The sequence below is a fragment of the Elephantulus edwardii genome, unplaced genomic scaffold, assembly GCF_000299155.1.
Source record: "Elephantulus edwardii isolate Elephantulus edwardi_28Jun2011 unplaced genomic scaffold, EleEdw1.0 scaffold00110, whole genome shotgun sequence".
Classification (NCBI taxonomy): Eukaryota; Metazoa; Chordata; class Mammalia; order Macroscelidea; family Macroscelididae; genus Elephantulus; species Elephantulus edwardii.
Genome location: NW_006399860.1, coordinates 6,176,882 through 6,195,783, shown reverse-complemented (window position 1 = coordinate 6,195,783; position 18,902 = coordinate 6,176,882). Strand labels below are relative to the sequence as shown.

At 36.3% G+C, this 18,902-nt stretch overlaps 1 protein-coding gene across 1 annotated transcript in view; it reads right to left on the bottom strand.

Annotated features, from left to right (window-relative positions):
• The window catches only part of DENND1B (DENN/MADD domain containing 1B), a 414,540-nt gene that overhangs the window by 204,089 nt on the left and 191,549 nt on the right, over positions 1–18,902 (bottom strand). Inside the window, 1 exon segment of the mRNA XM_006903679.1 lies at positions 2,341–2,410. Within this exon segment, the coding sequence (XP_006903741.1) occupies positions 2,341–2,410 (70 nt within the window).

Genomic DNA, 18,902 nt, shown 5'->3' with positions numbered 1-18,902 from the left:
GGCGCAGGATAGAGCAGGGTTTAGGGCTGTTGTGCATAGGGTCGCTATGAGTTGCAAACGACTCGACAGCACATAACAACAACAACAACAACAACTATCTTTAATATTACTAAAGTATTATTTCTCTATCACCTCTATTATTGTAAAGAATAGCTGTTCCTAAGGAATCTGATGAAATGCACTTAATGAAACTATGTTTGTTGGTTTTTTCAAATAGTAATGCTATAGAGCTTGTAATACATTTCTAACTTACCCAAGTCATAAATTATAATTCTGACATATTTTATTTCCAAATTTAGATTGTAGTAATGCTTAAGATAGCGCACCATACCCAATATATAATGAACATATTTTCCATAGACTGTATCAACCAAGGCTAAGAAATAAGTGAGTAAAATCACAAAACACTATGTCCATGAGGATATCTCAATCTAGATTTTCAATTTTCTTTAAAATAATGACGTTTTTAAAAGTAAGGAAAAGAAATAAAAGAACACTGAAAACCTATAAAGTGTTTGTCCTTAGCAAGATTTACAGTGAGAGGAATGATAGTCTTAATATATTCTCATGTAAACAAATATCTGTCTACATGTTTGCCTATAATTTCCTGTAGAACACTGACTTAAAGAATCTAGTTTTTAAAAAAGAGTTGTAATATCTATAGCTATATTTTCAATGTATAGCAACACCATGGACAGTTGGCTCCATAATGTTTTCTCAGCTGTTATCTTCACAAAATCAGACCATCACCAAATCTTCCTACTAAGGGGAGGCTGGTGGGTGTGGCCTTCTAACCTTCCGATTAGCTGTCAAGTTCTTAACTTTTATTTCTAGGGCTCCTTTTTCTTCGCTATAAAATAGAAGTTTGACAGCAAATATTACAGGGGGGGGGTTTCTAAACTATATGCATTTATCCAACAACTTTTCTATGAACAACTTTTTCTATCACTATTTATTTTATATTAGGGATATAGAGATAGAAGAGTCACAGTTCTCAAAACTTCAGTTGTATGAAGACAGAATTATAACACAGTGTAAATGCTCTAAATGCTCTGGGAATCCATTGCAAGCAACATCTAGGTTAGCCTGAGGAGTCAGGAAAAGTATTTGGAAGGTAGTATTTGTACTGAACATGGGTCTATTTTTAAAGATATTTCTGCTAAATCTTAAAAGGTGAGTACAATAGCCATAATCACCATTATTTTAAATCTTGACAGACAGCTAATCATGCATAGCTCCGTTCTCCTAAATTCAGGTCTCTCAGAGTAACTGGATGAAACAATATGTGTAGTAAAATGGGAGGAGATTGATTCTAGAAAGGTCAAAAGTCAAAACATGAACTTCTCAGATGTTATATGCATTATTTTATTATAATCAGAGAAGCAAGGGACAGAGTTTAAGCTGTGGAATGATATATTCAAAGATTTTAGAAAAACACTTTCAAAGTCCAGACTATGATGTTACTTAGGCTAAGACTGTGTATAAAATGTCTATAAATAATGCTTAGAGTGAATAGAAAAGAGAATAAATAATATAAAACATATAGCAGCGAAATTTCGAATGTAGACATAAAGAACATAAAACAGAGATAGGAAATAGTTAAAACAAGGGATGAATGAATTGAAGACTAAAATATAAAAATATACTTTCAAGAAGGAGGTGGTGTCAAATGATAATTTAAATACATAACCAGAAAATGAAAATTATGTCTTGAATGTGGAAGTTAGTTTCATTTAAAAAGGGTTATATTTTAATAAAGCTGCATCAAATAGCATAGGTCTTAGTATATTAAAATAAACCTATTGCTGTTAATTCTGACTCATAATGACCATATACGGCAATATAGAACTGGCTTGCAGGGTCTCCAAAGTTGTAAATCTTTACAGAAGCAGTAAGTGGAATGAAATCACTAAAGAGTTGGTGGATTAAAATAAATAATCTTTCAGTTGGCAGTTGAGCACTTAACATGCTGTGTCACCAGGGATCCTATCATAGTAGATTCACTCAGTAGAAAATCACTGCTGTCGAGTTTGAACTGACTGAGTTGCTCCTCCTCTGGGTTTCTGGAGCTGTAAAGTACCCTGGCAGAGACCGACCATCTTTCTCCTATAGAGCCACTGGTGAATTCAAACTGCCAAAGACCTGGGCCTTTGGGTTAGCAGTGCAAATCCTTACAGACGAGGCTACCAGAGCTCCCTTCAGAGTAGCTTTGTAAGAAAACATTAACAAATAATTAATGGAAAGAATTTACCAAACTATCATCCCAGAGAAGTTAGTCAATTCAAAAGCAAATTTCTATTTTTGTTTTTGTTTGTTTTGTAAGGAAAAAGTAAATCTTACCAGTTCCTTAGACAAGTAATCCGCCAGAGTATTTAAAAGTTTATAGTACACTTCAAACCAGGGCAAATAACTGTAAAGAGAAAAAAAAGTCATTTAAAAAGGTTAGGTGTGACTGAAAATTCTGAGTCAATTAGATAAAATAAACAGTAAATTCATAATGTTTCAAATATATAAATCCTGAAGGGCTGGAAAGAACTATATACCCTGTTGTCATTACTGTTACAGAGAAAAGTCACATGCTACCCATTACAAATTTTCATAAAGTAAATCAGAATCCAATGCTATTTTTCAAATTTTTTCATTATTAATAGTACTTTATAAAATTGTTTACTGTTACAGTAACAGCACTTAAAATCATGTAATCCTATTTCAGGAAAATTACCAAAAATACACACAGGATAAAAAAGAAGTCATTGTAATAAGATATAAAATAAAACTAATTTTAAAAGCTATCTTTTTCAGAGTTCTTGTGGCCTACTGGCAAGAAGCTGCACTACAATTCCAGAGGCGCTGGTTCAAATCCACCAGAATCTCTGCTGAAGAAGAGGGGGCAATCTCCTCCTGAACCAGTCAGAACCGATTTGATGGCACACACACACAAAAAAAGTAAAATAAAATATTTTTTTTAAAAAGCTATCTTTTTCATCTTTTTAAATAAGGTAAAAAATTACCTCTTGCAAAGACTACTGAATAATATAACTTAGTCAATTCATAACAAATTTATTTTTATTGGTTTTCATATATAATCATTCATATACATTGTACTTCATTCATATACCTTGTGGCTTATAAAGACATTTGCATACTTCGTGCCTGATAGAATTAATCACTATTGATCAATGCCTTTTTTGTAATTCATATACTTTGTGTTTTATACATTTAGTTATATATCTTTGTAAAAAAGAGCTAAAGCCATGTGGAGACAGCCATATCTGACCTTTACCAACTCCACAATGGGGAACCGAAACTGTCAGCAATATCAACAACACAAAACCAATCCCCATAAGATCAGATATGTCCCTCATACTCCCAGCACCTCTTTCTACTCATCTCAACTCTAATTTTATTACTCTACTGGGTATAAAATTTGATATGATAGCAAGTCAAATGGTAGCAATTCAGGTTGGCAGCAAATCATACAGTCATATGCAGCTCCTGAAATGTGCTTACAGGCGCCTTAGCTTTGAGTCCCAAGTTTAAGCCACTGTTACACAGTTCACATTCCTGCCCATTATGGCTGTCTTCCCCCAGTCCTATCCCTACCCAGTTGTCCAGCAAACTTGGGCAAAGGCTCCTAGTTGGGCAAAACCTTCCTAGGTTTCATGGAGGAGCAGACACAAATTCCACTCCATCTCACATCAGGTCTCTGGTTCACTGCTGCTGCTGCTGTAGGCCCTGCCCTGAATGGCACAGATTCTCTTGCTTATTCATTGCTGGTGATGAGGTTCTCTAATTCTGCTGCTATATACATGCAACCTAATGGCAAGACAAGCCAACCTACTTGTGGACTGGCAAGACTAGCCAGTACCCTAGAGGATAAGCTAGCATGCCCTATTCACGTATTCTTGTCCATCCACATGGCAAAGTCAGTCAATGGCTAGAGAAATCATTTAGAAAAATAAACCCTTAACTCCACAACTTATGTTTTGTATAATTAATTACATTTTCCTCCCCCTCTTTCTTATACCCCATTCTCCTCTTCTAAACAGGTATACATATCCTGTTCCTACTTGCTAATATAAATAGCCATATTGTCCTTTCACTAATTCTTCCCAGTTGATCCTACCATTTCCTGATCTCTTATGGCAAATTTCAAAACAAGCATCAGTGCAAAAAGCATAAATTCTGTATTTCTAATGGTTTTCCATTGACTAAATAATGGTAAAATTCATTTTTATTAACTTTGCCACTTAAGAACACAGTTACTTTAAAAAAAAACACAGTTCATTTCTATGAATGTTAAATTACTAAACTCAAAATTACTTGTATGAATTAGATGTGTATAATTTTAAAATTAAGGTATTAGTAGATATAGAATCTGTCCACATTTCTTAATTAAATGTTTATTATATGACTTTACTTTTAAGAACTAAATAGGTAAGAACATTGAGACCAAAGTTTATTAGTGCTACCAGGAGTGGGCAGGACAGAGGAGGAAAGGAAGCACAATGCGCACAGGACAGTGAACTCATGTTAATGCTCAAGGAGAGCAGGTGACAGCTGAATAACAAAAACATACATAAGATTACTTAAATGTGCACATAAAGATTCTTGAAATGGCAAATAATACTATCACATATATATTCTCTACAGGGAGATATGGTGGCTTGCTGGGAAAGGAGCTGTGCTGTCAACACAAAGGCAGGCTGTTTGCACCCACGAGCTGCTCCATGAGAGAAATGGGAAATTTCCCCCCTTGAAATTAACAGCCTCTGAAAAACTGCTCAAGGGTCAGCTATGAGACAGTTCTGACTCAAAGGCAATAATTTGTTGAGTTTATATATTTACCAAATCAATAAAAATTTATAAATATAGACTTTTCAAATAAAACAGGAAAATATTATTTTTAAAAAGCTCTCAAGGTCAGTTATTATTTACAAACTCATATTTCTCTTTTAAAGTATTAATAAATTTATATACTCCTGATAAGAAATATTAGGATACTTTGATTTCACAATTGCAATTGAGATGCATGCCTATAAGGTGGACTTAAAACGTAGAAACTAATTAGGAGAGCTTGGAAAAACAGAAGTCTCTCTGTATTTGTCTATATAATGCCTGATTTATCAGTATTTATCACTGAAGATGTCTTCTGAATCAGAAACAACCTAAATTCATGACAACAAAAGAACTATCAGGTCAATTACAGTATCTTTATTCATCCAGATATTATAGAGTTCTTAAAAATTATAATTACAAATATTAATTAATGATATGGGCGCTCTGGTAGCCTATTCTGTAGGCACTGGTGCAGCCAAAGCAAAGTCACACTACTCTTTGGCAGTTCAAATCTACAAGTGGCTCTGAGGGTGGAAAAAAATGGGCAGCTTCCTCCTATGAAATTTACAGCCTCAGAAACCTAAGGGTCAGCTATTAGTCAGTTCCAACTTCATGACAATGAGTTGTGGGGCTTTTTTTTTTTTAAGTAATGATAAGGAAGATGTGTGTGATACTTAGAAATATCAAGCTATAATTTCTTGTTTAATGTTATACATTTAATCAATGTATTAATTTACCTCTTTGCTCTCTGGCAACCCCCCAAAAATGACAGTAAATTAATAAAAACAGCGTAAATTGATGAAGACATGGAGAAATTGAGAAGAAAAACCAAAAGAGGGTATCTCAGGTGAGTGGTCTTTAAAGATGTAAGGAAATTAAAAATTGCTATACTGGCAGGAAAAAAAAAAAAAAAAAACACCTAAAGCCTAAACCCAACAGAAAAGAAAATGACCAGCTGTAGGTAGATTTGTCCTCGCAGTATCCTAAAATACTGTCTTGGGAATCACTCAAAGGAAGAAACATTTCAAAGCCCCTTTTTCTTGGAGTGAAGCCCATCACTCCACATGGAATGTTTCCAGTTAAGTACTCATTCATTCAAATTAAATATAAATAAACACTCCATCTAACAGGTATTTGAGAAAATACAGACATCAACACAAACATAAAATCAACACCACAGAAATAAACACAAACATAGAAGAGAACTTCAAAATGCTAACAGTTAATATCCTTAAGAAGCTGAAACAAGGACCATGGTGTTAGCAAACAACATCCAAGTCAATATTTAGTTGGCTGAGTTTCTATAGAAATTGACTTAGAAAGATCAACAACCATTTAAAGTTATTCATGTCATTTTTAAACTATCAAGTCATTACAAAATAAATTAGCACAGTAAATTTTCTGTATTCATTATAACACAATGGAATAATTTTCATCAAAAATCACCTTCTAGCAAGACACACTATAGTGCCTTCTAGGTGCAATTTCCTTCATTTGTAGTCACTTCAAACACATATTTTAACTTTTAATAGCTTGAACAGTTATTATTTCAAGACAATTTCAGTGTGTCATGAAGTCAGATTAAGACAATCCACTCAAACATCCTTGTCTATTTCTTACTCTAAAGAATCTGTTGCTATTATGTGCCGTTGAGTTGCGTGCGATTCATAGCAACCCTATGTACAACAGCCCTGAACCCTGCTCTATCCTAAGCTGACCTCACTGTCTCTGACACAGCTACCATAATTACTCGAGTCACTGAGTCAATCCATTTCATCCAGGGTCGTCTTCTCTTGAGTTTTCCCTTCACTCTTTCAAGAATGATGGCCCTCTCCAAGAAATGGTTCCTCCTTGCAACATAGGCAAAGAATATCAGCTGGAACTTCAAAATCCCTGCCTCTAAGAGGCAGCCTGGTTTCACCCTCTCTAGGATGAACCTGTTTGTTCCACGAGCAGTCCAAGAATATTTAGGTTAACCAAAATACATTCATTTTAGCTGACTGCGTAAAGTTAATTCTTTTCTGGTCCACTACAAACTTATTTTAAAAAAGAAATAACTCACAATTATGCAACTACAAGGTGAGAAATATTTTTATTTGTTGTTGCTCCTACTACATTTTTTCCCTCTAGGAAAGCCTCTTTAAATAAATGTTCTGGTTTTCCATTTTTTATGGGTTTTTTTTTTTCAGAGCTATCCTCTTTGCTCAATTTCCTTTTAAATTGTGAAGATAAATCAGATCCTAAATGTCATTAAGAAACAAATCACTGCTCAATCTGTGGGTTCTTGCTGTTGTGTATCTGAGTCGACCTAAAGCTGACCCTCAGGCGACTGATCAGGGGCAGTAAATCACATGAGAGGAGAGTGCCCATCCTTCTCCTGCAAAGCAGCTAGTGGGTTCAAACTGCTTATCTTTGCACTGGCATTGTAATATCTTACGACTAAGCCACCAGAGCTCCTTCAATTTGTTGGTACAAATATTGTTTTCCAAAGTGATCAACAAATCAATACACATTAAGCACATACTTAGCTTTCTTTTTATCATTTAATAATTGTGTTGGGCATACTGGTATACGTATAACTGTTAAAATAATCAAAACTATTAATTTTTGCTGAATTTTATCCTACCTACTTTTCTTCATGAAACAAGGGTATGTTCGATGATGTTCATCCTCTCAGTTATCACTTTTCACACTTGACCTCATTATGTGTAGAACATTGATAAATGCTACAACGTCAGATGTCCTGTAATATGACTTGGATTATAAATAACTTACACTATCTTTAAAAATAAAAGACTATTGCAAAATCTATCCTTACAGGTTATTTCTCACAAGCCTAAAGCCCCATCATAACAATTCAAATTCATAGCAATCCTTTATTCAGGAGGGTTAAAAAAGGGAAAACACTTATTGTTCTCCTCTGGAAAAGCCAAAAACATATAATCTTTTGATTATCCAGGCAAAATGCTACAAACCAGAGCTCCTAAAAGACTCTAACCACCACAGAAAGTTGGCACTAAAATAGTTGGAAACAGACGGGAAGAAAATGTCTTAAGCACAAATGAGATCTCTCATTCCATCCTACCCCACCCCCGTTTGTTTCCAACTATTTGGCTTAGTGGTAAGAAGTTGTGTTGCCAAGGCACAAAGTTTGAATCCACCAGTTGCTCCAAGGGAGAAATATGGGAGATCTCCCATGTGATTTACTGCACCTAAAAACCCACTGGAGGGTCAGCTATGGTTTTCTTCTGACTTGATGGCACACAACAACAAAGCACAAATCATATGTATGAGTCATGTTAGATACTTTGTATAGGAGTGCTAGGGTGTAGTGGTTAAAACATTCAGCTGCTAATCAAAAGATCAGCAGGTTCAAATCCACCAGTGATTCTGTGGGAGCAAGACATGGCAGTCTGTACTCATAAAGATTATGGCCTTGGAAACCATGAGGTACAGTTCTAATGTCCTACTGGCTCATTATGGGTCAGAAATGACTGTATGGTATGGACTGGGGTATTTTTGAGGGAGTGCATTTTTTATATATTAGCTCTTTAAGATGTATGCTGAGCAAATAATTTCAGAAGCTGTTCTATACAGTGATATGAGGAAGACTTATCAATAACCTGCATTATATACAGATGACATAATTTGCAGAAAGTGAAAATGGCTTGAATAGTTTGCTACAGAAGATCAAGACCAAAACTTTCAACATGGATTTCATTTCATCATCAAGTGAAGAAAAATCCATACCATCGAATCAATAGGTAACATTATGACAGATGGAGAAAAGACAGAAAGCATCAATAATTTCATTTTACTTGAATCAATCAAGGCCTCTAATAACAGCAGTCAATAAATCAAAAGTTGTGGTGTGTTACATTGGGAAAAAAATCTGATGTCAAGAACCTCTCCAAAATGATAAAGCAGGTCAGTTAAAAGACTAAGGTGCATCGGATCCACCCCATGGTATTGTCAATTGCTTACATGCATTTGAAAGCTGGACAGTGAATATGGATGACAGAAGAGTGAGTGATCCCTTTAAGTTGTGGTGTTAGAGAAGAGTACTGAATACTTCATGAACTGGCATAAGAACAAACAAGTCTTTCTCAAAAGAGTATAACCAAGGGTGCTTGCTACTTGGAGGGAAAAATACTGAAACACTGTCTCACATATTTTTGGCATGCTGTCAAGAGGAACTAGGCCCTGGGGAAATATATCATTCAGGAAAAGGTAAAGGGTCCAAGAAAGAGAGGAAGAGACTCAACAAAACTGATTGATTCAGTGACGATAACAATGGGCTTGAGCATTTCAGAGATCATGAGTACAGATAAAGAAAAGTTCCTGTCTGCTGCTCATAAAGTCACTAAGAACAGCAGTCAACTCAATGGCACCTAACAACATAAAACAATATACTCAGAGTCATAAAGCTCAGCCAAATGGCAAGCCTGGAATTACAGCCTTGATCAGTTGACTCAGGAATACACACTTACGGGTCCATTATCTCATTTCATCACTCAATGCAGGCATGACTTCCAAAGTACTCAGTCTTTAAATAAACATGCCCAGTGAGTAGACACTTTCAGGATATGGTGATTTAGTCCTTACGGAGTTGCACTGCTAATCCAAAGACTGAGCCTCTCTGACAATTGGTTTCTGCCAGCTGCTCTGTGAGAGAAAGATGGGCAATCTCAGCCACAGGAACTCAATGGATGATCAGCTATGAGTTGATTCTGACTTGCCAGCAATGAGAAAGATAAAAAATACATTGAGACCAGATGGATTATACTTAAGATTTTGAAGAGTCTACTTATAATTGCAACTGCACTGCAATCCTAAATGCATGTGGTTCTAATCAACCAGCTGTGGGGGAAAAGATGGGCAATCTTCTGCTGAGTGATTCAAATGGCCTCAAAAAACCCACTGAGGAGTCATCTATGGGTCAGTTCCAACTCAGTGTTACTCAGCAACACCACCACCAACAACAACAACAACTTATAATTCATTTCACTAAAGCAAGTTTTTTATGCCTGTAAAAAGAGCACGGGTGTGAACAAGCATGTCTGATTTTTACTGATTTTTAAAAAGGTGAATGAATGGTCCACATAAACAGCATCAATAACACAAAATAAATGTCCAAGAGGTCAGTCATGTCCCCTATGCTCCTAAACCTCTTTCAACACAATCTTACTGCTTTGTTGAGTCTAAAACCTGATTGACTAGCTCACAGACCACACAGAACCATATTGAGTAGGTTAAAAGGTTATAATCCAGGTAAATTGCAGAATATAGTTGGGACATGTTTTCACAAGACACCTCAACCAGGAGCCTCAAAGCTTCAGGCCAATGATACAAAGTTCTCAGTCCTGCCAATATTAGCTTCTCAACCCCCACAAGATTTAGCAGTTACAAAGTTCTCAGTCCTGTGAATTATGCACTTCCCTTCTAAGTTGTCCAAACACTTGGGCAAAAGCTCCAGCTTCAAGGATAGCAGTTCGAAGGTCCAATCTCACATCAGGTCTCTAGTGAGGCCATGGCTGTTTGTTGCTGTAGATGTAGCTGGAGTATGAGCATCTGGCCTCCAAGGGCATCCTACATTCCCTTGCTGCTTCTTTTTCAACGAGTTGGGGAAGGTCTCTTTTTTCCTTCACTGGTGGGGGAAGATCTAATTATGAGGCTAGAGCTGTTCAATTTACTGGTGAGATTAGCCACTCCCCTTGTAGATTGTTGAGATTGAGCAATTCCCTTATGGAATGGTGATAGTCAATCTCCTTCTGGAGAGGCTAGCATGTCCTATTTGCATAGTGTCACTCAGTCACATAGTCAGGTCAGATTCAGATGTCTAGGAAAGTCATACTGAAAGATATACTCCACAATGCCAAAACATCTTTGGTTTAATAATAAATCAAGGCGTTGTTTCCTTGCCTCTTAAATCACGTTTCATTCATTTGGATATATTTGTCAATATGCAACCTCCACAAATATGCAAAACACATACACATATACAAACAAACAAAACTCACTACCTTCCAGTTGATTCTGACTCACTGTGAATCTGCAGGACTGAGCATTGCCCCAATACCATTTTCCAAGGTTCTAATCCTTATGAAAACAGACTGTCCATCTTTTCTCATACCACAGTAGAGATACTGGTGGGTTTGAACCACTGATTTTTCAAATACTAGCCAAGTGCTTAACAATGCACCCTCAGGGCTGCTTTCATGACCTGTCTTAATTGTTCTTTTCAACTAACATATTAGCAATTCCTCCCAACTTTGGTACTGCTTCTTCAGCCATCATTGTAGATACCAGATACCAGTCCTGAAACGTAGTAAAATAGTTTCACCCAAGGTAGCATAATTCCATCCATCAACAATTTAAGCATGATATTCTAACTAAATCTGAGATGCATCACTATACTATCACCTGGTCAAATAATTCTTTACAGTGTGCTCATAATATGGAATGGTAGGCATTTTCAATTGTCTAACTATAGTACTGCCCAACACACGATGCTGACTGTGAACCTCGTTTCTCCATTAACTGTTTCTCAGGGATAACTGGTTCCTTTATAAGATGACATATCATTTACACTGTTAAGCCAAAAAAAACCACTTACATAAATTTGGAAGTGCTCTGTAATCTAACAATATTCCTATAAACACTAAGGAAGCAAGGGCAATGTCTGTCACACACAAGTTCTGCATCAGCACCTAGAACCAAGGATGCAAAATGGTTACTTGCATGTTTTATCTATCCTATGAGCACATTCTGTTTGTTCAAGATGGTATTGTTGTTGTTGTTGTTAGACATCATCAAATTGAGTCTGACTCACAGTGACCCTATGAACAACAGATCTGAACAGAGTCCTCTTCTGTGCCATCCTCATCAATTCTGACACACTGAGCCCACTCTTGTAATCACTGTGTCAATCCATTTCATTGGAGATCTTCCTCTCTATCCCAGACTCTCAACATTTCAAAGCACGATGTCCTGTTCAAAGGACTAGCTTTTTCTAATAACATGTCCAAAGCATGAGAGATGAAGCTTTGCTAATCTTTGCCACTAAAGGAGCACTCTGGCTGCATATATATATATATTAGAGAGAGAGAGAGACAGAGAGAGACACAGAGAGAGACATAGAATAAATACCACAAATTAAGTAAGTGTGCCTTGCTCAAGTAAGAAAATGATTCATGTTTTTATTTTTAATTTTCCTAGGTAATTTTCAACGTTAACTATGTTCAAAGCAACTTATTTTAACATATACACTCTAAATTTTATCAGTAAGTACAATTTTTTCATTAAATTTTAATTTTACAATCCAAAGGCAATTAAAATAAATTCTTTTTAACTCAATGATAAAAATCCTGGCATTTTCAAAAATTCATTCACTGTATTGTCATAATTAAGATTTTTTCTTTTTGAAAGCAGAAAATGTCATCTCTTTAACAAAGAATAAGCATACAGCTCATAATCTTATAAACATCTAAACCCATGGGACAAATACATCAAGATCAATACATTTAAAACAAAAAGCAGGAGATGCTTTAGAGGCTAATTGTATGACTATGTTCTTAATTTTCCTAGGGACATAAAGTAAAAGACAGATGTATATATAAAGTCATGAGTTCATTTTATAGCAGTGGAAGACTTCCCCCACATGTACGCTTCCACTATAGAGCTGATAAAAGTTTTACATTCACAAGTCAAAGGTTAAATAAAGGAAAGGAAATGTTTTTTGTCAACTAGTCAAGTAACTACTAACAGTTTAAGCGATCAGCAGGAACCTAACTTCTAGTAATCAAATAAAACTAAGGAAACTGCCTTTCCGTTGAAGGGCTAATGTCTAGAGGCTGTTTTTATGTCTGGAAAATTGACACAAAATGTGTAAAATTGAAACATTCTGCTTCTAAGGAATTGCCCAAAGGAAGAGTGTGATAGCTTCAAATTTGGAGTTAAGTTAAAAGGGGGGAAGGAGAGGGGACTACAAAGGTTCTGGACATAAATTTGTCTCTCTTATTAGAGTATTTCATTTTTGAACCCTTGGTGACATTTTTATGGTCATAAAATTATGTTAATAAAATTGGGAAAAAGTTCTTCCTGGAATTTTTGCTAGTGTAAGTACATGAAAACAAGAGCAATATTTAAAGGAGGGACAGCTCTGGAATTTTTTTTTTAATATTGATAAAACTAGAAAAGACATATAAAACTATTAAATATCAAATTTTATATTTAATAGTTTTGTACTCTAGTATTTCTATTATAATTGAAAAAAATAAACAGAATCAAAAGAGTACAGTTATTTTCAAATCTTATACTAACTTAAGTACAGCCCGGAAAAGGGGATAGACATACGGTTTTTATAACATTATGTGCAGATTTCCTACATTAGATCTCTAAATTACTTTCATATATTAAACAAACATAATCCAGGACTTCACGAAGAGTTTCTTTAAACCAGTATGTATTAATTTTCTCACCCAGCATAAACAACAGTTTTTATTTATAATGTGAATATATCACTTAGAGTTTTCAAGCACTCAATTATGTTACTGTCAATTTTCTGGGCTAGTATTATCATTATCATCTTTAACCTGGGAGATTCTCTGCTATTTAGGAAATTTAGCCAGCAGAATTTCTTTTTTGTTTTTCTAACAAAATTGTTTTTGTATTATGCATTCTGTTTTACTTTAAGTTATTCCTAAAAATATTAAATGTTTATGACTACTCTTTTTCAAAGAAAGTATTTTTTCAATTTTCCACCTGCATTAAAATTTACAAAAATAATGATTTTAATCCAATTATTCATTTATATTTTGTTTTATAATATTATAGTTAATGTACTTTCCTTAAAGATCTTTTAAACTGCTTAATTCAATATTAGCAAAAACTCAAATGTTCACTTCATTAAAACACACAAATAACTGAAGGTGTCCTTAAAAGATGATTTATTAAGATATATTGATCAAAGAGCAAAAAATATTTAAGATATCATAAAGACAGTGAGAGAGATATCAATTAATTTTGTTCAAGAATCTTAACTCATTTGATACTGAGAATGAATCTTCAATACTATTATCTCACAAGTATTGTAAACTCCCAACCCAAGTCAGTAACAACCCGCAGTGACCCTATGTATAAAAGAACTAAACACTGCCCAGTCCTATTACATCCTTACAGCCTGTGCTAGGATTGAGTCCACTGTTGGAGCCACCAAGTTAATCCATAGTGTTCTTAGTATTCCTCTTTCACAGACACTCTACTTTTACCAAGCACAGTGCTCTTCTCTAAAGAACAATTTCTCTTGAAAAAGGTCCAAAGTACAGGACATGAAGTTTCACTAGCCTCCGTTTTATGTATTTCATAATATTTAAATATTCTTCTACCTATATCATAATTAAAATTGTTCAATCCTTCCATGTTGTTGTTATCATGTGCCATCGAGTTGCCTGTGACTCACAGCAACACTACGTAAAACAACTTTGAACCTGTCCTATCCTGAACCTGTTTCACTGTCTCTAACACACCTGTCCCTATTATCCTAGTCAATCCACCTCATCCGGGATCCTCCTCACCTGTGTTGTCCGTTTGCCCTTCTAAGCATGATGTCTTTCTCGAAGGAGTGGTCCCTCCTGGCAACATGCTCAAAGAATGTGGTACAGAGCTTCAAAATTCTTGCCTCTAGAGAACAAGTTGGTTTCACTTTCTTTAGGGCAGATCTTTGGTCTTCTGGCTGCCCATGATACGTTCAATACCAGCACCACAACTCAAAGGCATTAATTTTCTTCTGTCATCTTTATTCATTGTCCAGCTCTCTGATGTAGCAAGCAATCGTGAAGATCATGGCCTAGATGGGGCACACTCTATAATCTCTAGACTGGCATTTTTGTTCTTCAGCACTCTGTAGAGGGCCCTGCTAGCAGATTTTCCCAGTGCAATTTGTCTTTTGATTTCATGGCTGCTTCTACCAAGAGTGTTCATTGAGGATCTGAGCAAACTGAAACTGTTAACAGTCTCAATCTCTTCATAGTTGATCATGATGCTGCCAATTGCAGTGGTGAGAATCTGTTTTCTTGATGTTGAGCTTCAATCCATACTGAAGACTACAGTCCTTCACCTTTCTGTAGCAGATGCTTCAGGTTCTCTTCAGTTTCAGAAAGTAAGGTTGTTTCATCTGCATAATGCAAACTGTTGAGTCTTCCTCCAATTCAAATGCCACTTTCCTCCTCATAAAGATCAGCGTCCTGAATGATATGTTGTGCATACAAGAATGAAAAGTTATGGAGACACGATGCAACCCTTATGCACTTCTTTCCAGATTTTGAACCATGTAGTACTGTTTCCTAGCTCTGTGCTAAGAACTGTCTCCTAATCCAAGTACAGGTTTTGTGTGAGTTCAATCAGGTGTTTTGGGATTTCCATTGTTCTAAAGGTTAGCCACAGTTTGTTGTGATACACACAGCAAAAGGCCTTTGTGTAGTCAGTGAAACAATGACAGACATTCTTCTGGTAGTCTCTGATTTCAGCCAAGATCCATCTGAAATTGGCAATTACATCCCTAGTGCCACAACCTCTTTTAAACCCAGACCATACTTTTGGTAATCCTCTGTCGATGTATAGTTCCAGTCATGTTTGGATAATCTTTGGCAAGATTTTGCTTGTATGTGATATTGTTTGATAATTTCCACACTCTACTGAATCACCTTTATTTGGGATGCGAATTAAAATGGATCTCTTCCAGTCAGTTGGCCAGGTAGCTGTCCTCTAGATTTCTTGGCACAATCTGTTCAGCTTTTGCATACATATGAGAAGAGTCAAAATATCATGGACTGGACCAGGCAAATCATAGTCCTTAAGGTAATATCTTTGCTCTTCAATATCTTAGAAGGTTTTTGAAGCAGAAATCATTTTGATTTCTTGGTTGCTGCTTCCATGAGTACAGTAATCCGAATAAAATTAAATCCTTAACAGCTTCAATCTTTTCTGTTTACTATTAGTTATTGGTTCAATATGAAACTTTTTTAAAATGTCTTTTTGATGTGGAGAACAATCCATACTTCTTGGCTGTAGTCTTTGATGATTTTCATTTTTAATAAGGAAGGCTATGTCATTTACTCATAACCCACCAAAAAGCAGGTGATGATAGCTTCAACCAGTGCAGCACATCTACCAAATGTAGATGTAGTGGCATCAACAAAACAATGGATTGTTCACCCAACCTAACTACTGACTCTTTCTCCTCCACTGGAGACCAAAAGTAATGGAAAGAGGCCAAATAATCTCACTTGTAAAGAGAAGAAAACACTCCAGGCTCCCTGCACAATCCTTTGCGACTAGAGGCATGAACAACTTCAACTGCAGATTACAACTTGGCTCTTTCCTTCTCTCTCAAATCCAACTCCTTTTATGCTACCCTCACCTTTCAAACCTGTCAAGCAATCGTAGCCACTATGCCTCTACTCACAGAATGTGTCCAAAACCCATCACAACTCCAAGGAGCATATTACTGTCCCAGTGATCCCATTACCCTGCTATCAACCACCCACTGCACCCTTCTGAGAAGTGCAAGACCAATCCAGCAACTGATTATCTGACCCACTTATCCCTCTATGCAGTGGTCTATCCTTCTGAGCAGAAGAGTACTCCTCTAGTCATCCCAAAAGCCTGAAATCGCCACCCAACTCATAACTGGTGACCTCTCTTAGCAATTCAGAACTATTCTGATGACCCTGTTCATCTCTGATTGTCGCACTCTCAGAGCCCTACCAACAAATCCACTCCCTAGCAAACAAAAGTGTTCCAGCCACCTGGCCCACCCAGTTAGCAGCAAGAAGAAAATATTTCCCTTTGTCCCCACATGCCTGACATAACGCACAACAAATACCACCCCACCCACCTGAGTCTTTGCCTGTTCCTATGCAAATACAAGAATACATATGTGGCTTAGTCATAAAGAATGCTGCTACCAAAGCAAAAGTATGCAGTTTGAATTTACCAGCTGCTATGCAGGAGAAAGATGGGCCATCTCCTCGCATCAGACTTACTGCCTCTGAAAACATGATGGAGGGTCAGCTATGGGTCAATTCCAATTCAATAGTACATAACAACAACAAAATACAAAAGAGTAAATAGAAATCCAGAATATTAACAATACCAGACAGGTAATTCAAGGGTACACTGAAGTAGAATTGACTCAACAAAGAAAGATTCTGCAAAATAGTAGATAAATACACTCATAATAATTTAAAGAAAAAAGAAAAGGCGTGAAGAAAAACAAAGAAAGCATAATAATTCTATGGGACATTATTTAGAGTGATAATCTGTACCTGACTGAAATTCCACACAGGGGGAGTGAAAAAAAAATCCCACAGTGAACCTTTAAAGATGTGTTGGTAGAACACTTCAGCAATACTGTGTAAGAGAAGAAGCTTTCCCTCTAAGATGCAGAAGTGAAATCAGAAAAACAGCGATGTCACTCTGTAATCAACAATAACTTAAAGACAAAAAGAGGGAATGATGGTATGACAATTAAAATTCTCATACAAGATGTGCATTTCAAAGTGAATTGGGGGAGGGAGAGATGGAGGGAGGAAAATGTGTATCAATGAATGAATGAAAACTCAACTTTTCTGTAAATTTTCACTAAAATTTTCGTGAAATGACAGAAATGGGCACAAATATTTCCCTAATCCATGGTGTGAACGTGTTTTTATGTGGTGTGTATGCAGTTTTTCTGCTATATAATTTTCCATTTTGTTACTTATTGCTAATTAATTTATCTAGTCAATAAGTATGTATCAAAAGCTCATTATACCCCAGGCACTGTTGTAGCTATCAGACATGATTCAGTGAATAAAAGGGAAAAATCCCACTGAGCTGAGGAATAGATAAAATGTACCATACTACATCTAGTCAATGCTCAATTGAGGGGCATTAAGGTCTTTGACTAACTTTTTAGAATTGTAAATCATGATGTTATAAATATTGTTACCCATACTTTTCTGTTTGCTCTTGAGAATATTTCTGGAATTTAAATTCACAGAATTGTAACTACCAAGTCTAGAAATAGGACACATAAAATCTGACACTATTAAATTTCCCTTCAAAAGGTTATGTCATTTTAGAGGCATGAAGTCTTTTTCCCTTCATACTTATTAAAAATTATATTCTTCATTTCTCCCAATCATAATGCACTGATTTCTTTGATATTCAGTCATGTTGTTTGCTGTTGTTATGTACCATCGAGTCGCTTGCAACTCATAGCGACCCTATATACAAGAGCCCTAAACGCTGTTCTAACCTGTGCCAACCTCGCTGTCTCAGACACACTCATTCCCACCACTCCACTCACAGAATCAATCGATCCATCTCATCAAAGGTCTTCCACTCCTGTGCCGTCCTTCCACTCTCCCAAACATGATGTCCCTCTCCAAGGACCAGTCCCTCCTTGCAACATGCCCAAACTATGTCAGACAAAGCTTCAAAATCCTTGACTCCAAGGAGCATTCTGGCTTCACCCTCTCCAGGAGAAACCTGTTTGTTCTCCTAGCAGTCCAGGGTATATTCAACACTTTTCTCCAGCACCATAGCTCAAAGGCATCAATTCTCTTTCTATCATCCCTATTCACTGTCCAGCTTTCTGATTCATGGCACACAATTGGGCAGACTATGGCCCAGATCAGGCACACCTTAGTCTCCAGCCTGACGTCGTTGCTCTTCAGGACTCTTGACAGGTCCCTCACAGCTGACTTTCCCAAAGCAATTCGTCTCCTGATTTCCTGGCTGCTGTTACCAAGAGTGTTAAAATTAGAGTGCCAAGAAGCAAAAACTAAAGGAAGAAATCAAAGAGCTGAACAGAAAATTTCAGAAGGCAGCTTGGGAGGACAAAGTAAGATACTATAATGAAATGTGAAGAGAGCTGGAGTCAGAAAATCAAAAGGGCCAGACTCGCTAAGCATTTCTTAACCTTAAGGAGTGGAAAAACAGATTCAATGCACGGGTGGCAATACTTAAAGGTAGTTTGGGTAGAATGTTGAATGATCCAGGAAGTAGCAAAAGAAGAT